General features: G+C 48.9%; 1 protein-coding gene across 3 annotated transcripts in view; it reads left to right on the top strand.

Annotated features, from left to right (window-relative positions):
- The window catches only part of SH3RF3 (SH3 domain containing ring finger 3), a 493,237-nt gene extending 478,435 nt beyond the window's left edge, over window positions 1-14,802 (top strand). For 2 of the 3 annotated variants that reach the window (XM_049856614.1, XM_049856612.1), the window contains 2 exons: window positions 277-611; window positions 14,497-14,802. In XM_049856614.1, coding sequence (XP_049712571.1) covers window positions 277-611; window positions 14,497-14,665 — 504 coding nt within the window. In that variant the 3' untranslated portion in view covers window positions 14,666-14,802. The remainder of the gene's footprint in view (window positions 1-276; window positions 612-14,496) is intronic. The other variant, XM_049856613.1, reaches the window with a different exon arrangement.
- The last annotated feature ends 1,442 nt before the right edge of the window (window positions 14,803-16,244 follow it).

The following is a 16,244-nucleotide window of genomic DNA, read 5'->3' as shown; positions in this document are numbered from 1 at the left end:
GGCAGTTCTGCAGCATTCATTCCCGGCAGTGACCCACTTCTCCTGGCCAGGGGCCTCATGGATCTGCTGTGGACACTTCTGCCAGGTCCGGGGAAAGGAAGAAAAGCAAGAATTGGAAATAGCTTTGGATCTGAACTTTGTTTTATTCCTCAAACTGGCTCTACACAATTATTCTTTACAGCTTTCAAATAGGCTTATACTTACCCCCTCTACACTAACAGCAAGGGAATTTAGAAATGTTAACCCATTTGGTTTCCATTCTGTGTGTCTTTCCAGAAGGAGAAGAAGAGTGGGCTGCTGAAACTTCTGGCAGGAGCATCTACCAAAAAGAAGTCACGCTCCCCACCGTCTATCTCGCCAACCCACGACCCCCAGGTGGCGGTGGACACCTCACTCCAGGGCGCCATGGGGCCCGAAGTGTCCTCGCTGTCCAGCCACGGGAGGGCAGGCTCCTGCCCCATAGAGAGCGAGATGCAGGGCGCCATGGGAATGGAGCCACTGCACAGAAAGACGGGCTCCTTGGATCTCAACTTCTCCTTGTCCCCTTCGAGGCAAGTGCCTCTTTCCATGGCTGCTATCCGCCCCGAGCCCAAGCCGTTGCCCAGAGAGAGGTAAGGTGGGGAGAGGAGCAGGCGTGTCATGGTGGTGAGGGAGTTGTTCTCTGCAGACCTGGAGGCCACCTTTGAAGAACAGGGACAACAGGGCTTACAGCTGTGGAGCTGTTAGAGGATCACGTTTACCAAATATCCCTCACTATCCAAATCGATTCAGTTCCTGAGTCTGGTTAGTAAGCATCTGGGTAAAATGAGTCGTACAGAGGCATAACTGGGGTATGGCAGGTATTGCACCAGCCCTGGGCGCGTGGAGCCACTGAGCAGTTTCTATTAACCCAGTAAGGCCAGCAGCATATCCAGGGAAACTGGCGCCTATGGCGAACACTGAAATTGCGCCTCCTGTCCGAGCATCTGACACCCCTCTTTTAGATCACTTTGCCGTAATATCAGCTCAGAAATTCAAGTCAAGCTCATTAACCTTTTATTAACATGTTACTGTGCTCGAGGACGGACACTGGGCCGTACACTGAGCAGGTTAATAGAAACTGCTCAGTGACACCACGCTCCCACGGCGGGTGCAATACCCTAGGTACGCCGTTGTCATATTCCATTTTCTGAATCCATCTGGTTTCTGAGTTTGGGTTTGCAAGGGATTCATCAAAAAATGTATCAGAGTGGTGTAGTGGTTAAGTGCTATGGCAGCCGACCAAAAGGCTGGCAGTTTGAATCCACCAGCCCTCCTTGGAAACTCTGTGGCGCAGTTCTATTCTGTCCTGTAGGGTTGCTATGAGTCAGAATCTACTCGACAGCAACAGATTTTTGGTTTATGAGGCTCTAAGTCCAAACATTGGAAGATGAGGTAATAAGGGAATCTGTGGATTCCCTGTGGCAACCCTCAAGTGAAGCCCACAGGCTGTGTCCCCAGGGGGTACGTACTCCACTCAGAAAGCAGCTTCTCCTGAACCTCTCAGCCCACTGTGATAACTTAGAATTATACAACATTACCGACAATAAAGGAACCTGATGGTGCAATGGTTAAGTGCTGGGCTACTAACCAAAAAGTCAGGGGTTTGAATCTACCAGCGGCTCTGCGGGAGAAAAGACCTGGGTATCTGCTCCTGTAAAGCCAAAGAAACCCTACGGGGCAGTTCTGTCCTGTCCTACAGGGTCATTAGGAGTTGGAATCTGCTGAATGGCACACAACAACAGCAAACCCAAAATAGTTGTCAAGAGTGTTTAGTCCATTAGGCTGAACCATATGAAATTGCTGATATTCATCCATTTTTTACCAAAAACAGCAATTTCATATGGTTCAGCCTAGGGATTTACAGATGAGAAGACTGAGCCCAAGAGAGGGCTGAAGTCACCTGCCGTGGTCACACAGCTGTGGAGCCTGGACTAGCCCCCAGGCAGCAGGAGCTTCAGGCTTGATTTTATAAGGGGTCACAGGGCTCGTTTCTTTCTCTATGGGCTGACCTGTTGGAGCCCTGGTGGCGAAGTGGTAATTAAGAGCTATGGCGTGCTACTGCTGCTAACCAAAAAGGTTGTCAGTTCAAATCCACTAGCTGCTTCTTAGAAACCTTATGGGGCAGTTCTACTCTGTCCTATAGGATTGCTATAGGTTTTGGTTTGAGTGATCAGTCCTAAAAAGCTCTTAAATGAATGCTAGAAGGCATTATGGAGAGAGAAAATGGTTGTCAAGTTAGATAGTGGGTAAATATTTTCCTTTCTAAGCTCTTTAATGTTGAAACACTGTTTAAATAATAAAAATATTAACAATCTCCTGAGTAAGCAATTCTGTCATCTCTGTCAGTAATCCTCTCCCACTTCTCAGCCATATTTACTAATGGTAAGTTCTTCCACGTGTCTCAACTCTGTACCGTGGCCTCTGCAAGTGGCCCCTGCAGCTTGAGAAGGCCGTCTACCGTCCTTAGCATCTGCTAAGCTCAGAGACCAGCCCCTCCCACTGCCTTAGATCAAGGTCGGCACACCTTTTCTGTCAAGGGACTGATAGTAAATATTTCAGACAGTAAATATTTTAGAGCCTGAGGGCCTTACCATCTCTGTCGCAACTACTCAACTTTGCCTTTTTAGCATGAAGGCAGACATAAACAGTGTGTAAATGAATGGGCATAGCTGTTCCAATAAAGCTTTATTTATGGACACGGAAATTTTAATTTCATGTAATTTGCTTGTGTCTTGAAATACTATTTTTCTTTTGATTTTATTTTCAATTTAAAAAATGTAAAAACATTCTTAACTCCAAGTAGCCCACAGGCTGTAATTTGCCAACCCCTGATCTAGGTGATGGAGCTGCTAAGCAAAAGGTCAGCAGTTCAAATCCACCAGCCACTCCTTGGAAACCCTATGGGGCAGTTCTGCTCTGTCCTATAGGGTCACTGTGAGTAGGAATCGACTTGATGGCAACAGGTTTGGATCTAAAAGACTCACCGTTTCTGAGCTGAGCCTACTGGATGACATGGGGCCAGCACTTACCACCTTGTGATAGACAGTTAAAATGTATGCCTGTATTTATACCTTTTTTAGGATAATAATAGCCATCATTTATTGCATGCTCTGTGCAGTAGTGATACTCAGAACATTGAACAACTGGTATGAGTTCCAGCTACAAACCCACGGGATGGCCATACCCTACGTACAGCTTAACATCTGCCCTTGCTAGGTGCCCAACATTTTTTAAATCTTCTTCTGTATATTATATCTTTTAATCCTCCCAAGGGCCCTGTGAGTTCAGTAATATTGTTACCTTCATTTTATAGACAAGGAAACTAAGGTTAGTAAAAGGTTAAGTAGCTTACTCAAGATCAGACAGTAGCAGAGCCAGGATTGGAACCGAGGGCAGTTTGGCCACAAAGCCCAAGCTCCTAACCACTCCATTTTATGGGAGCCACATGATCAGCAGCCACCCCAGTATACTTGCAGGGGGCCCACAAAAGGATCTAGGTATCTTTAATTAGTGAATGGTATAGAAAATGTCCCCTCCCCACTGGGATATCATTGTCTCTGCATCCAGATCCTCCATAGTCGATTATTAGTCGACCATTTGTCCAATGTGCAGCCACATTGTTGACCAAACATGACATAACTAACTACAGTAAAGCGCCTGCACCAGAACAAGTTCCCCAGGACCCTCAAATAACTGGATTTACACACACACACACACACAAAGAAACACATACATGCCCCTTGCACATCACCGCTCTCTCTCCCCTCCACTTCTTTTCCCCAGGGAGGTTCTTCCAGTTTCCAGCAGCTAGTAAATATTGGAACCTTCTTCCTTCCATGAGGCCAACATCCAGCTGCCTGGATTTCTGAATGTGGGTCACGGTCCTTCCCTCCCAGGTCACACAGAGTTGGTCAGCTGGCTCATGAGAATGGTAGATTTCTAGATATTCGAAAGCTGCTCTCATATCTCCCCTAAGTTTCCATCTCTCCAGATCTTTCAACTTTATCTTCAAAGACATGATTTCTGGACTCCCCAGTAAAAAAGAGTACCTTAAAAGTCCCAGTGCTAAAAAATTGTGGAAGTCTATGAATAAAAATTGTGGAAGTCTATGAATAACGGGAAAATTCAGAGGTTTACTCCCATTCTCTGACTATTCCACCTAATTAGGGTGTTATTGTACCAGAAAAGCCTAAAGCTACCCAGAGCCTCTTGACGCCTTCCTTGTCCACAGAGCCTCAAACATGAGAAGAGTTTTTTAAAAAACTGCCTTAAACCAAACCGCTTCCCAATGAGCCACAGACACTTGATTTGCCCTCAACCTTCACAGCCCAAAAGACTGCTTGGTATCCCAGTTAGCCCCGGGAAGGGTGGAGCTGAGGATGTCACAATGGAACACAAGTTGTCACCCTTCAGACAACTCTGGGACAACTCCAGAAAGCCATTGAACTAGGGCCCTAGAGGCTTGTGAATAAAACTCACTTCAAAGCTGGAGGAGGGGGAATAGCTGTGATCCTGCCGCCTCAAAGAGGCGAGAATCCCTGCTGATGAAGACCTTGCACATTCACTCATTTGCCATATATTTATGGAGCGCCTGTTGAGGCCCACTTTAGGGAAGCGGGAAAAGCAATGGAAGGGCAGAATCGGGACTGCCAAACTCAAGGTTTTCACCACCAGACTCTTAAGAAGGAGCCCTCTCTCCCCTTGGAATGATGGACTAGGTTCGGATACAGCCATGTTGATGCCTGCATTTCTTGGGTGTCTCCTGTGTATAGACTCCCACAGGTCTCAATCTGAGCGTCTCTCTTGAGGATTTGTGGAGACCACAGTGAACTGCTGTATTAACTGCGCTCCAAGGAGGGAAGTTTAGTTTGAAGGGTGCTGCAGAGGAAACCCCGGTGGCGTAGTGGTTAAGTGCTATGGCTGCTAACCAAAAGGTCAGCAGTTCAAATCTGCCAAGCGCTCCTTGGAAACTCTATGGGGCAGTTCTACCCTGTCCTATAGGGTTGCTATGAGTCAGAATCGACTCAATGGCAGTGGGTTTGGTTTTTTTTTTTTGTTTGCAGAGGCATGCCACGGGGAAGGGTGCTCATGGGAGTGGACCTTGGGGAATTCCCATCAGCAGGGCCTGACCCTCTGCCTGCAAGTTTGGAGTCCCTGCCCTGTCAGCACGCTAGAAGTAGGTCCATCTCACAGAAGTACACCTGTATGGACCAAGTTCACAAGCCTGATGTATAAAACCATTAGTAATCCCTTCCAGTAGGGCTTAACTATTGGGTCACCTGAGCACATTCTTGCCCTGTGGACAATATGCATGGGAAGGCAAACTTTATAAAGTAGAGCTCATAATAGGGGGCATAGTTAATTTAATAACAAAAAAAAAAAGCTGCCATCAGTTCGATTCTAACTCATGGCAACACCACGTGTTACAAAGTAGAACTGCTCCATAGGATTTTCTTGGTTGTAATCTTTTAGAAGCAGATCACTAGCTGTTTCGTTCACAGCACCACTGGGCAGGAATTCGAACCGCCAACCTTTAGATTAGTAGTCAAGCACAAACTGTGTGCACCACCAAGGGACCTTAGTTATGGGATGCAAATTCCACATGGCATCTAATACCCCCATCTTTCCAGCAGGTATATGCCAACGCTGGACAAATCTAGTGCTGGATCAGCTCCTCACCACTCCCATCCTCTGGACTCCTGCCTTCTGTCTAATCTATATCTTGGCAATATTGCAAAGTAGCTTTGAGCAGACAACTGCTACTTATCAGCCATCTCACTTCCAACAAGTTTCTTAATTTCTTTGAGTACTTGTTAAAACCCATAAACCCATTGCCATCGAGTTAATTCTGACTCATAGCAACCCTGTAGAACAGAGTAGAACTGCCCCATGGGGTATCCAAGGAGCAGCTGGTGGATTCAAACTGCCAGCCTATTGGTTAGCAGCCCAGCTCTTAACCACTGGGCCACCAGGGTGCCCTTTGAGTACCACACGTATAAAATAGGCAGTGCTCCTTGAAAGCAAGGATGACAACACTTTGTCTCATGTACTTTGGACATGTTATCAGGAGGGACCAGTCCTCCTGAAGAAAGGCATCATGCTTAGTAAGGTAGGGTCGGTGAAAAAAAGGAAGACCCTTGACGAGGTGGATTGATGCAGTGGCTGTGACAGTGAGCTCAAGCATAGCAAGGATTGTGAGGATGGCGCAGGACAGGGCAGTGTTTCGCTCTGTTGTACATAGGGTCACTATGAGTCGCTATGCTGACTCGACGGCACTTAACGACAACAATACCTACCTGACAGGTATAATATTTGTAAAACACTTAAATTAATTCCTGGAAAATTATGAGTCCACAGTAACTAGTCTTATTATTATTCCTCACTACTGCCTGGCAGCCCTCCACCCCCTTTTGAGTGACAGTCTTTTCTTCCATGTGTTCACACGTTCAGTCAGTTCACCCTCAGCTCTTACTGGCCCGCGAGTTGTTCAGCTTTGTGAGGAGTTACACATTTTTTACTTTGGTCCATTATATGTTATGGTAGGCAGAATAACCCCCAAAGCCTCTGAATATGTTATGTTACATGGCAAAGGGGAATTTAGGTTGCAGATGGAATCCAGGTTATTAATTAGTCAACCTTAAAATGGAGAGATTATGCTGGATTATCTGAGTTTGCCCAGTGTAATCACAAGGGCCCTTAAAAGTGAGAAAGGGAGGCAGGAGAGGAGGCCAGAATGCTTGATGTGACGTAAGAGGGACTTGACCTGCCATTGCTTTGAAGACAGTGGAAGGGTCTTCGAGTGAAGAAATGCAGGCAGCCTCTAGAAGTTGAAAAATACAAAACAACAGATTCTCCCCTAGAGCCTCAAAGAGAGGAGGCTTACACCTTGATTTTAACCCAGTGAGACCCATGTCAGGCTTCTAACACAGAGAACTGTGAAATAATAAATGTGTGTTCTATTATGCCATTAACCACCCAAAAAACCAAACCTGCTGCCATTGAGTTGATTCCAACTTATGGCAACCCTGTATGTTCAGTGTAGAACTGCTCATAGGGTTTTCTGGGCTGTAATCTTAACAGAAGCCGATTTCCAGGCCTTTCTCCCATGGCGCAGCTGGGTGAGTTCAAACCGCCAACCTTTAGGTTAGTAAATGAGTGCAAACCGTTTGTGCCACCCAGGGACGACATTAAGCCATTAAGTTTGCAGTAATTTGTTATAGCAGCGATAGGAAACTAATACATGTGTTGATACTGTAGTTTAGGGTATAGACTTATTTTTATCATTTCCGAGATATTAGGGGGACTGTAAATCAAAATCCATTGCCATTGAGTCAATCCCAACTCATAGTGACCCTATAGGACAGAGCAAAACTGTTCCATAGGGTTTCCAAGGAGCACCTGGTGGATTTGAACTGCTGGCCTTTTGGTTAGCAGCCCAGCTCTTAACCACTGTGCCACCAGGACTCCATTAGGGGGACACTGCTCTGTAATGACCACATTCCACCAACTCAGAGGACCATGCTTCCTGAACAACGTTGAAACGAGAACTTTGGAAAGTCTACCATGTGGAGGACAACCTTGTGATTCCCGCTGTCCGGAAGGGGGAGAGATGACACAGGAGGAGGATAGGGCATGCCAAACCTCACACATAAAGCTAATTGTGATAAGCTGTGATAAGAAGCCATTCCCATTTTAAGCATTTTGATTCACAGAGCCTTACATCTGAAAACTAGTTATAATTGACATTGCTGTAATTATACTCAGCAGGACAGAGTCTCCACTTGATTTATGATGCCACAATCACAACACTGGAGTAGCATCAGTCCTCAACTCCTCATATGGCCCTTTATGTCTACAATGGGGAATATTAATTACTTTCATACAGCAGGAAGAATAATGCAGAGTCTTAGAATAATCTGGACCCAAACGTTAAACACTTGTCTCGTATAAATTCAGCCCACATCCATCTGGGCTCATTAAATCACTGAATTGCTATGAAGCACCAAATTACTTTTTTTTCCTCTAACAAATTACATTTTTTAAAGCTGCTTGTTTGTTTCGCATCTGGCAGTTGAGGCAAAAGCCAAAACTTCTGTTCAGAGTCTGAGAAATCTCACCCTTTGCCTTTTTTTTTTTTTTTTGTCTTGGAGAAGAGAGGAGGCAGGTGTTTAGAGAAGCACTGCAGAGCCACAGAAGGGACCTCTCCCTCTCACTCCCCCAGAGGCTCACAGGCAGAACGGGCACTGATTTTTGTGCACACACACACACACGCACACACACACACACGCACGCACACACACACACACGCACACACACATGCACGCAGTTTCAGATTCCGAAGGAAATAGCCAGAGATGTGAGAACGATTCAGGTAGGGAACTGTGCATTTGTGCGCCATGCTGTCTGGCTTCATCAGACCATTTGCTACATCCCAGCGGTCATCTGTCGTCCTTCATGAGGACAGTGTCTCCTTCTGCAGAGACACTGGGCTGGGAGGAGGCGGGAGTCACTCTCTATTTCCCCTCCTCCTCAACATCTCCTCGAAGCCAGGGTGGCAGCACGCTCTTGCCGGGGTCTGGCGTGCTCCGCGGGAACTGGCCCAAGTCTGTCACACCCTGCAGGCATTCCAAGGCACTTAGAGTTGATGGACCCTCTGTGTTGAGACCTGGGACCTGGGCTAGCCCGACTCCCTCAGGAAGAGGAGCCCTGCAGTGCGGGCGGCCACACCCACAACCTTAGGTCTGGAGCCACCGTCCTCTCTGTCTGCCTGCTCTTACCTGCCTGGAGCAAGTGGGGGTCTGTGTGCCTCATTGACTGTCAGCTCTCCGAGGGCTGGACCTAGGTCTTCTCCATCTGTGCATCTTCCGGACCTCCAGCACAAATCCCAGCTACCCCGACTTCTCTGTCCCGACCCAGACAGGGGTGGGAGGTACAGGTACCCCAGGCCCTGTGTGGTGGGCAGACTGAGGAGGGTATAAAGTCTTCTTCCCTAGAGTGTTTTCACTTGGCGCCTTGATTCTCAAACATGGATGTACACAGCCCTCACCATAGAACTCGTTGAAAATACCCACCCTCATCCCCACACCCCGAGAGTCTTGTCTCAAGAAGGTTTAGAATAGACCCTAGGAATCCAACTCAGGGGTCCTGAGGTCTGTGGGCCACACTTTGAGAAATACTGACTTAGAGTCTCTTTCATTTTAATTAGTTTTATAATTTCCTGGTTTCTCAAAGACCAAAATACATGAGGTCAGAGGTTCCATATACAGAACCTGTTGTAGACCCCACAGAGCAGCCGCTGCCTGTGACACCCAGATAATTGACGTCAGGGGCCATTTGTGGGGCTGTGGCAGACTGGGGCGGGGAGACAGAATGCCCCCAGCAGCCTGTGGAAGACTCAGGAGAAAGGAATTTCCCACCTTCCCCCAGCCAGGAGGCCAGCACCTCAGCTGTGGAATGGCCAGGCAAAGGGAGGAGGGTGAGAACAGGACTCCCATCCATTGCCTCCTCGTGGCACCCAGGTCTAGTCCAGGCTTCAGTCTCAGGGAATGAGGCTTTCACATCAGGTCCTGAGCCTCTGAGGTCTGCTCCCACCACAGGTGCAAATTCTTAGGAAGGCTTGACTTCCTCGAAGTGTTTCTTCAGCTCTCTTTGGAACGAGGTGGAAAAGAGGAGGAAAGATGGAGGGAGCCATTGAGTGAAGAGAGAGTTGGGAAGGGCCAAGTGGAGGCTGTTGTTGTTGGGTGCCACGGAGTTCATTCCAGCTCTTAGCAGCCCCCATGACAGAGTAGAACTGCCCCATAAGGTTTTCTAGGCTGTAATATTTAAGGAAGGAGCCCTGGTGGCACAATGGCTAAGGTGCCACCAATGGCTCTGCAGGGGAAAGATGTGGCAGTTTGCTTCCATAAAGATTTACAGCCTTGGAAACCCCATGGGGTCACTATCAATGGCAGTGGGATTTGGGTTTGGGATCTTTAAGGAAGTAGATTGCCCCATCTCTCTCCCACAGAGCCACTGGGTGGGTTCAAACTGCTGACCTTTCATTTAGCAGCTGTGCGCTTCATCATTCACGCCACCAGGGCAATAAACAGATCTCTATAACATGAAGATTCAGATGTTTCCCCACCTTGAGGTTCATAAGAGTACCTGGATCAGTGAATCAAAAGAGGACTAAGGGCTGGGGACCATGGTCTCAGGGGACATTTAGCTCAATCGGCATAACATAGTTTATAAAGAAAATGTTCTACGTCCTACTTTGGTGAGTAATGTCTAGGATCTTAAAACCTTGTGAGCATCCAAGATGCTCCACTGGTCCCACCCATCTGAAGAAAGGGAGAATGAAGAAAACCAAAGACACAAGGGAAAGATTCGTCCAAAGGACTAAGGGACCACAACTACCACAGCCTCCACCACATCAAGTCCAACACAACTAGATGGTGCCCAGCTACCACCACGACTACTCTGACAGGGATTACAACCCAGGGTCCCAGACAGAGCTAGAGAAAAATGTAGAACAAAATTCAGAGTCACAAAAAAAGACCAGACTTACTGGTCTGACAGAGACTGGAGAAACCATGAGAGTATGGCCCCCAGACACCCTTTTAACCCAGTACTGAAGGCACTCCTGAGGGTCACCCCTCATCCATGGATCAGAGAGGGCCATAAAACAAACAGTATTACACGTAGCTCAACCATGTATACAAGACTAAGTGGGCACACCAGCCCAGGGGCAAGGACAAGAAAGCAGGAGGGGACAGAAAAGCCAGATGAATGGAAATGGGGAACCCAAGGTCAAGAAGGGGAGAGTGTTGACACATCATGGAGGTGGTGACCAATGTCACAAAAGAATATGTGTACTAATTGTTTAACGAGAAACTAATGTGCTCTGTAAACCTTCACTAAAGCACAATTAAAAAAAAAAATTTATAACTTAAAAAAAAAAAGAGGACCCAGAGCCACCTGTCCCATTGTATAGAAGCCATTGCCTGCAGGCCTGAGAGCCGGGGCGCAGCTGCAGGGGGCATTTCTGGGTGCCCTGGTGAGTCTCAGGGCAGGTCTCAGCTGGTGGCCTTCGCCCCCACCCACCGGGATCCCCGCGCCCTTGGCCCCTAAGCTCAGGGAGCCGCAGGACAGATGACAGCTTGATGAACTGCTTTCTCCCGCTCAACCGGCTGCGCACATTTCAGCTCTTATTTCCCTTTGCCCACAGGAGGGGGGTGACAGCCAGATTTATTAGCCGAGGAGGGAGATGACTGATGGACTGTTGTAGACTGGGTACATCAGTGACAGGAGACCAGCCAGGACAGCTGGGCCAGGGGGAGGAGCTATTTATTAGGAGGGTGATGGTGGAGCTGCAGATTTAGCTGAACCAACTGCCAAGCCTCAGGACCTTCCTCATCCCCTGCCACCACCCCCCCCCCAAAGCAGAAGCTCCTGTCCCTGGCTGGCACTTATTCAGCTGCTGCCGCCTCTGCTGCCAGCCCCTACCCTGCAGCTCCCCTGTCACAGTTCCACTTAAGGGCCTCCAGCCTTCCCTCCTTCATTTATTCAACAATGAAGTAACCCAACAGGTATTTACTGAGCAACTACTACATGCCAGGCACTGTTCTAGGCACTGGAGATACAGCAATAAGCAAAACATACAGCAATTCTTGCCATTCTGTAACTTGCATGCCAGTGTGGGGACAGACAATAAGTAAGACTAACAGATAAATGACATCACATGCTGGCCGTTGGCCCCCAGAAGGAGAGGCAGGGAAGGCCATGGACATTGGAGCCGATGGCGAGGTGCACCCCATAGCCATGACAGGGGAGTGCCTTCCAGGCACAGGGACAGCCAGTGCACGGCCCTGGGGTGGAGTGGCCTGGGGCGCCCAAGGCAGAGCAAGGAGCCCATGGGCTGGAGTGAGTAGGGCAAGCATAGCAAGACTGATGGTCAGAGAGGCCATGGGGACCTCAGAAGCCAGTTCCTGACTTTGGCTTTTGCTCTGAGAGATGGGAAACCACTGGGGACTTTTGGGCAGAGAATGGATGTGACCTGGCTTGTTTTCAAAGAACCCCTCTGGCTGCTGAGTTGTGGACAGACTGGAGTGGAGCAAAAGTAAAGCAGGACGTCCTGTTAGGAGGCAGCTGCCGTAACCTAGGAGGGCTCTGGGCTATAGATACACTTTTGGAAGTCGTCGATATTCGTAGTATTTAAAGCCGTGAGGCTGGGTGAGATTCCCCTGGGGAAGGCTGGTCAGTAGAGATCCAGGCAGATACTTATTTCAGGCAACTCCTAGAAGGCTTTCCTAGCAGCCTGAGTGCAGCGCCCAGAGCCTGTGGGCACAACCCAGCAAGCCGCCACTGGGCATCTCCGCTGTGCCAGGCTCTGGGCTGGGCTGTCTCCCTTCAGCGCTGACTCAGCAAAACGTTGCAAAAGGAGGTTAATCTTCAGTGACTTTCAGCTGGAGATTTTCAGGGACTGAGACCAGCTATCCATCAACTAAGAATGCCCACCAGCTGCCCTGCTTGTTGCAATCGTACACACTTAGGGCTTGGACGTTGTACTGGAGACTCCCAACACACTGTGCGGAGACAGTGTGGGCCTCCACTAAGCCCTTCCTGCACAACAGTCTAGAAATACAGGCAGTCATTCCCATTAGGACTGAGGGTTCAGGGGCCCAGTCCAAAATGCCCCTCCGAGCTCCCTAGAGGACCAGAATGAGGTAAGGAGGTAGGCTGAAAGGGTGAGGTGCGGGGATGAGGGGACATTTCCTGTCAGGGGCTGGCAGTGATGAGAGGCACAAGAATACTCACTGGTCTGCCCCTTAAAAAAAAAAAAAAAAAAAAACTCCAAACCCATTGCTGTGGAGTTGATTCTGACGGCAATCCCGTGTCTTACAGAGTAGAACTGCTCCATAGGGTTTTCCTGGCTGTAATCTTTACAGAAGCAGATCGCCAGGTCTTTCTTCCACAGCACTGCTGGGTGTGTTCCAACTGCCAACCTTTAGGTTGGTAGTCGAGCGCAAACCATTTGCACCACCCAGGGACCTTGGTTTGCCCCCTAGGGTGGTGTTTTGGAAGAAGGCTGAGTCTCAAGGAGAACACAGCCCCTCCTCACCTGAGCCCTGCAGGACCAGCATGGGGCTGGGGGCCGGAGGGGAGTGTGTAGTTCAAGTTCAGAGCCCGGCAGGTAGGCTGCTAGTCAGTGTCTGCCAGCATTTCATGCCCGGTTGCTGCCATTGCCAAGTGCTGGTCAAGCCGCCCCTGTGCTGACTGTGATGTTCTGGGTGCTTGGCAGGGTGTCACCCAGAGAGGACCAACCCACATCTCAGATCCTGGGAGCTATGGAGGGGGGAACTCTCCAGCATCCTCCGGGAGGCCCTACAGTTATTGCTGGGTGCTGGAACACCTCCTGAAGCCCCTGGTAGGCACAGGCTATGGCACGGAGGACACCTTTACACTCGTATTTCTCATCAGATGGTCAGATTTTTATGTAAATGTTGGTCTGAAACCGGGGACCTGGCAGAGGCCTTGAAGCTGCAGGGAGGGGGCCAAGGTTCTGTGAGAATGCAAGCAGGAAAACGTATGCAAATGAGATGCATGAAAAGCCGAACCTCATTTGTGATGTGGCCTTAGGCCAGCTCAGGTGCTAATGCTACAATATTTTATCATTTGGGGAGGATGTTTACAAAATACGACCATTTTACAAAAAAAAAAAAAATCTTTTTTTTTCAAAGCACCTTCACACATGGCGTGGGTTCTCAGCCACCTGGTGAGGTAGACCAAGATGCCAGTGCTCAAAGAGGTAGAAACAGCTAGCGCAGAGCCTGTCCTTCCTGGCCCTCCACCTGAGGATTACAGGGGCATCCCCACTGCTGGGGAGACCACAGTCTGGTAGGAAGGTCAGCACCGGCAGGAAGAGGGAATGGCTGAAATCTGAAATGGTGGCTGTGTTGGGTGGGCTGATGGAGGGCAGAGGGAGGCCTTAACAAGATGCGCACTGAGCACAGAACATTCCAGCTGGACAGCTGGCTGTCCGCAGTAATTCTGAAGAGTAAGGGAATGAAATGGGAGGGGAAAAAAAAAGAGAGAGAGAGGAAAATTTAAACATTAAAAACAGGGAAAACATTAAAATAAATTTAAAATATTTAAAGTGGGAAAAAACCCGTTCCTGTCAGGTCAATTCCAATTCATAGCGATCCTAAAGGAAGAGTAGAAACGCCCCCATAGGGTTTCCAAGGATCGGCTGGTGGATTCGAACTGCCAACTTTTCGGTTAGCAGCCCTAGCTCTTAACCACTGCGCCACCAGGGCTCCAAAAAGTGGGAAAAGTAGCTCCAAATCCTGCCAATTTACACTAAAAAGGGAAAAACGAAAGACAGGGAGCAGGCCCTGCGTCCTTCCTTCCACCGCCTAACACCGCTGACCCGGAAGGGATGCAGCGCACCTCTTGTGAATCTCAGGCTCACCTACTGGTTTCTGGTGTCTCCCCCAGGTACCGCGTGGTGGTCTCGTACCCCCCTCAGAGCGAGGCGGAGATTGAGCTGAAGGAAGGCGACATTGTCTTTGTGCACAAGAAGCGTGAGGATGGCTGGTACAAGGGGACCCTGCAGAGGAACGGCCGCACCGGGCTCTTCCCGGGCAGCTTCGTCGAGAGCTTCTGAGGACCCGCTCTTTGAGGACCCCCCTGCTCGCCATGGCACCGGAGAGGGGAGAGAGGCCCGCTCCGAGGTCGCAGGTCTCCTGAGAGGCCTTGTGGGCAGATGGGCGCCATGTTCCTGGAGAGGGGGGGTGGCCTCAACCAGGGTGGGTGGCTGGGGGGAAGGGGTTTTGAGGTAGTGCCTTCCGCCTGCAACCCCCAACAGTGAGCACATACACTCTGGGGTGGTTCTGCAACGAAATGCCAGCTCCCTCTGTGTAAATTGTAAAGAAAATCTCTTTTAAAAAGCAGATGACGCTGAGAGTTGATTTATTGCTGTAACTTATTGCCGATCTGCAGTGTTCTTATTCGCTGTCTATGCAAGATGAGGTTGACAGTGGCAGGAGGGCTGCTGGGAGCATTGACACTTTTGGCCTGGGGCTGGGAGGGTGGAGGTGGGCACCAAGAGAGTTTGGAGAATGTCTTCACAGGCCTGCCCTGGGGTTCAAGTGGGAAGTCCAAGTCGCTGTATCACCCTCTCACCCTCTCTATATACCTCGATATCCTTCCACCTGGCCATTGGGCAAGGGTGTTCGTGAACAAGAGGTGCTTTGCCAGAAGGGTGCTGACTGATGGGCCCCGGGGATCCCTCAAGAAGCCGACCGCAGGCCTCTTATTGGGGATGGGAAATACGATCCTATTTGGCTTTGTCTCCTGCCGATATTATACGTCACATTTTTTGGGTTGGCCACCACTGTCCCTTTCCATTGCTTCTTTCTTATGACATATCTTTTTAATGTAAAGCTATTAGACTTTATATATTTCTAATAGGTTGTACATTGCCTATTTTTTCATACATCTGGTGCTGCCTTTTTGTAACACTTGGTTGAGCTTGAAAGAAAACAATGCCTGAGGCGACATCAAACAGGCAGAATTTTTATATTTACCGTATGAATTTTGGAGAAGGCCGAAAAGCCCATGTCCTGGACATCAAAACGTTGGCTGGTGCTCCACGGGGTAAGAGAGAATCCATTTAGGTGTGTGTTGGGGCGGGGGGAAGTTTGGGAAAAGCCAGTTTCTTGAAACCCTTGCCAAAACCCCGTGCTCTGTCTAGACGGTGATCAGTGTTACCCAAGAAGTGGGAACATTGCTCGGAAGGGTCCTTGTAATTGCCTTTTATGTAGCAGTAAAGAGGACACTGCAGGTCTGCCCCAGCCCAGGAAGGCAGGATTTTCCTTTGTTAATGGCTGCAGAGAGAATGGCTGCAATTAGCATTACCCAAATGTGATTTCTTGCTATAGAAATGTGCAGTTTTTACCCCAGCTCAGACTCACTGCCTTGTGAAGGTTTCTCCCTCTTCCTTTTTTCTTTAATGAATAGATGCTCCCATATCAGGGCAGTGCAGACCTTCATCTGCTAGAGACTTAAGTACAAGGAAGAGAAGCAAGGAGATTCGATGCATGGATGCAGACTTCGAGGATCAAGTTCAATAGCTGAGCTCCAAGGGGAGAGAGGAGGAAAGGGCAGCTTTGACTGTTGAGTTCTTCAACTAAGAGGAGTTGAAGGAAACGTAACTCATTACTACAACAGCTCTCTTCCTGCAG

The sequence above is a fragment of the Elephas maximus genome, chromosome 17, assembly GCF_024166365.1.
Source record: "Elephas maximus indicus isolate mEleMax1 chromosome 17, mEleMax1 primary haplotype, whole genome shotgun sequence".
Taxonomy (NCBI): Eukaryota; Metazoa; Chordata; class Mammalia; order Proboscidea; family Elephantidae; genus Elephas; species Elephas maximus.
This window is presented reverse-complemented; position numbering and strand designations above follow the sequence as displayed.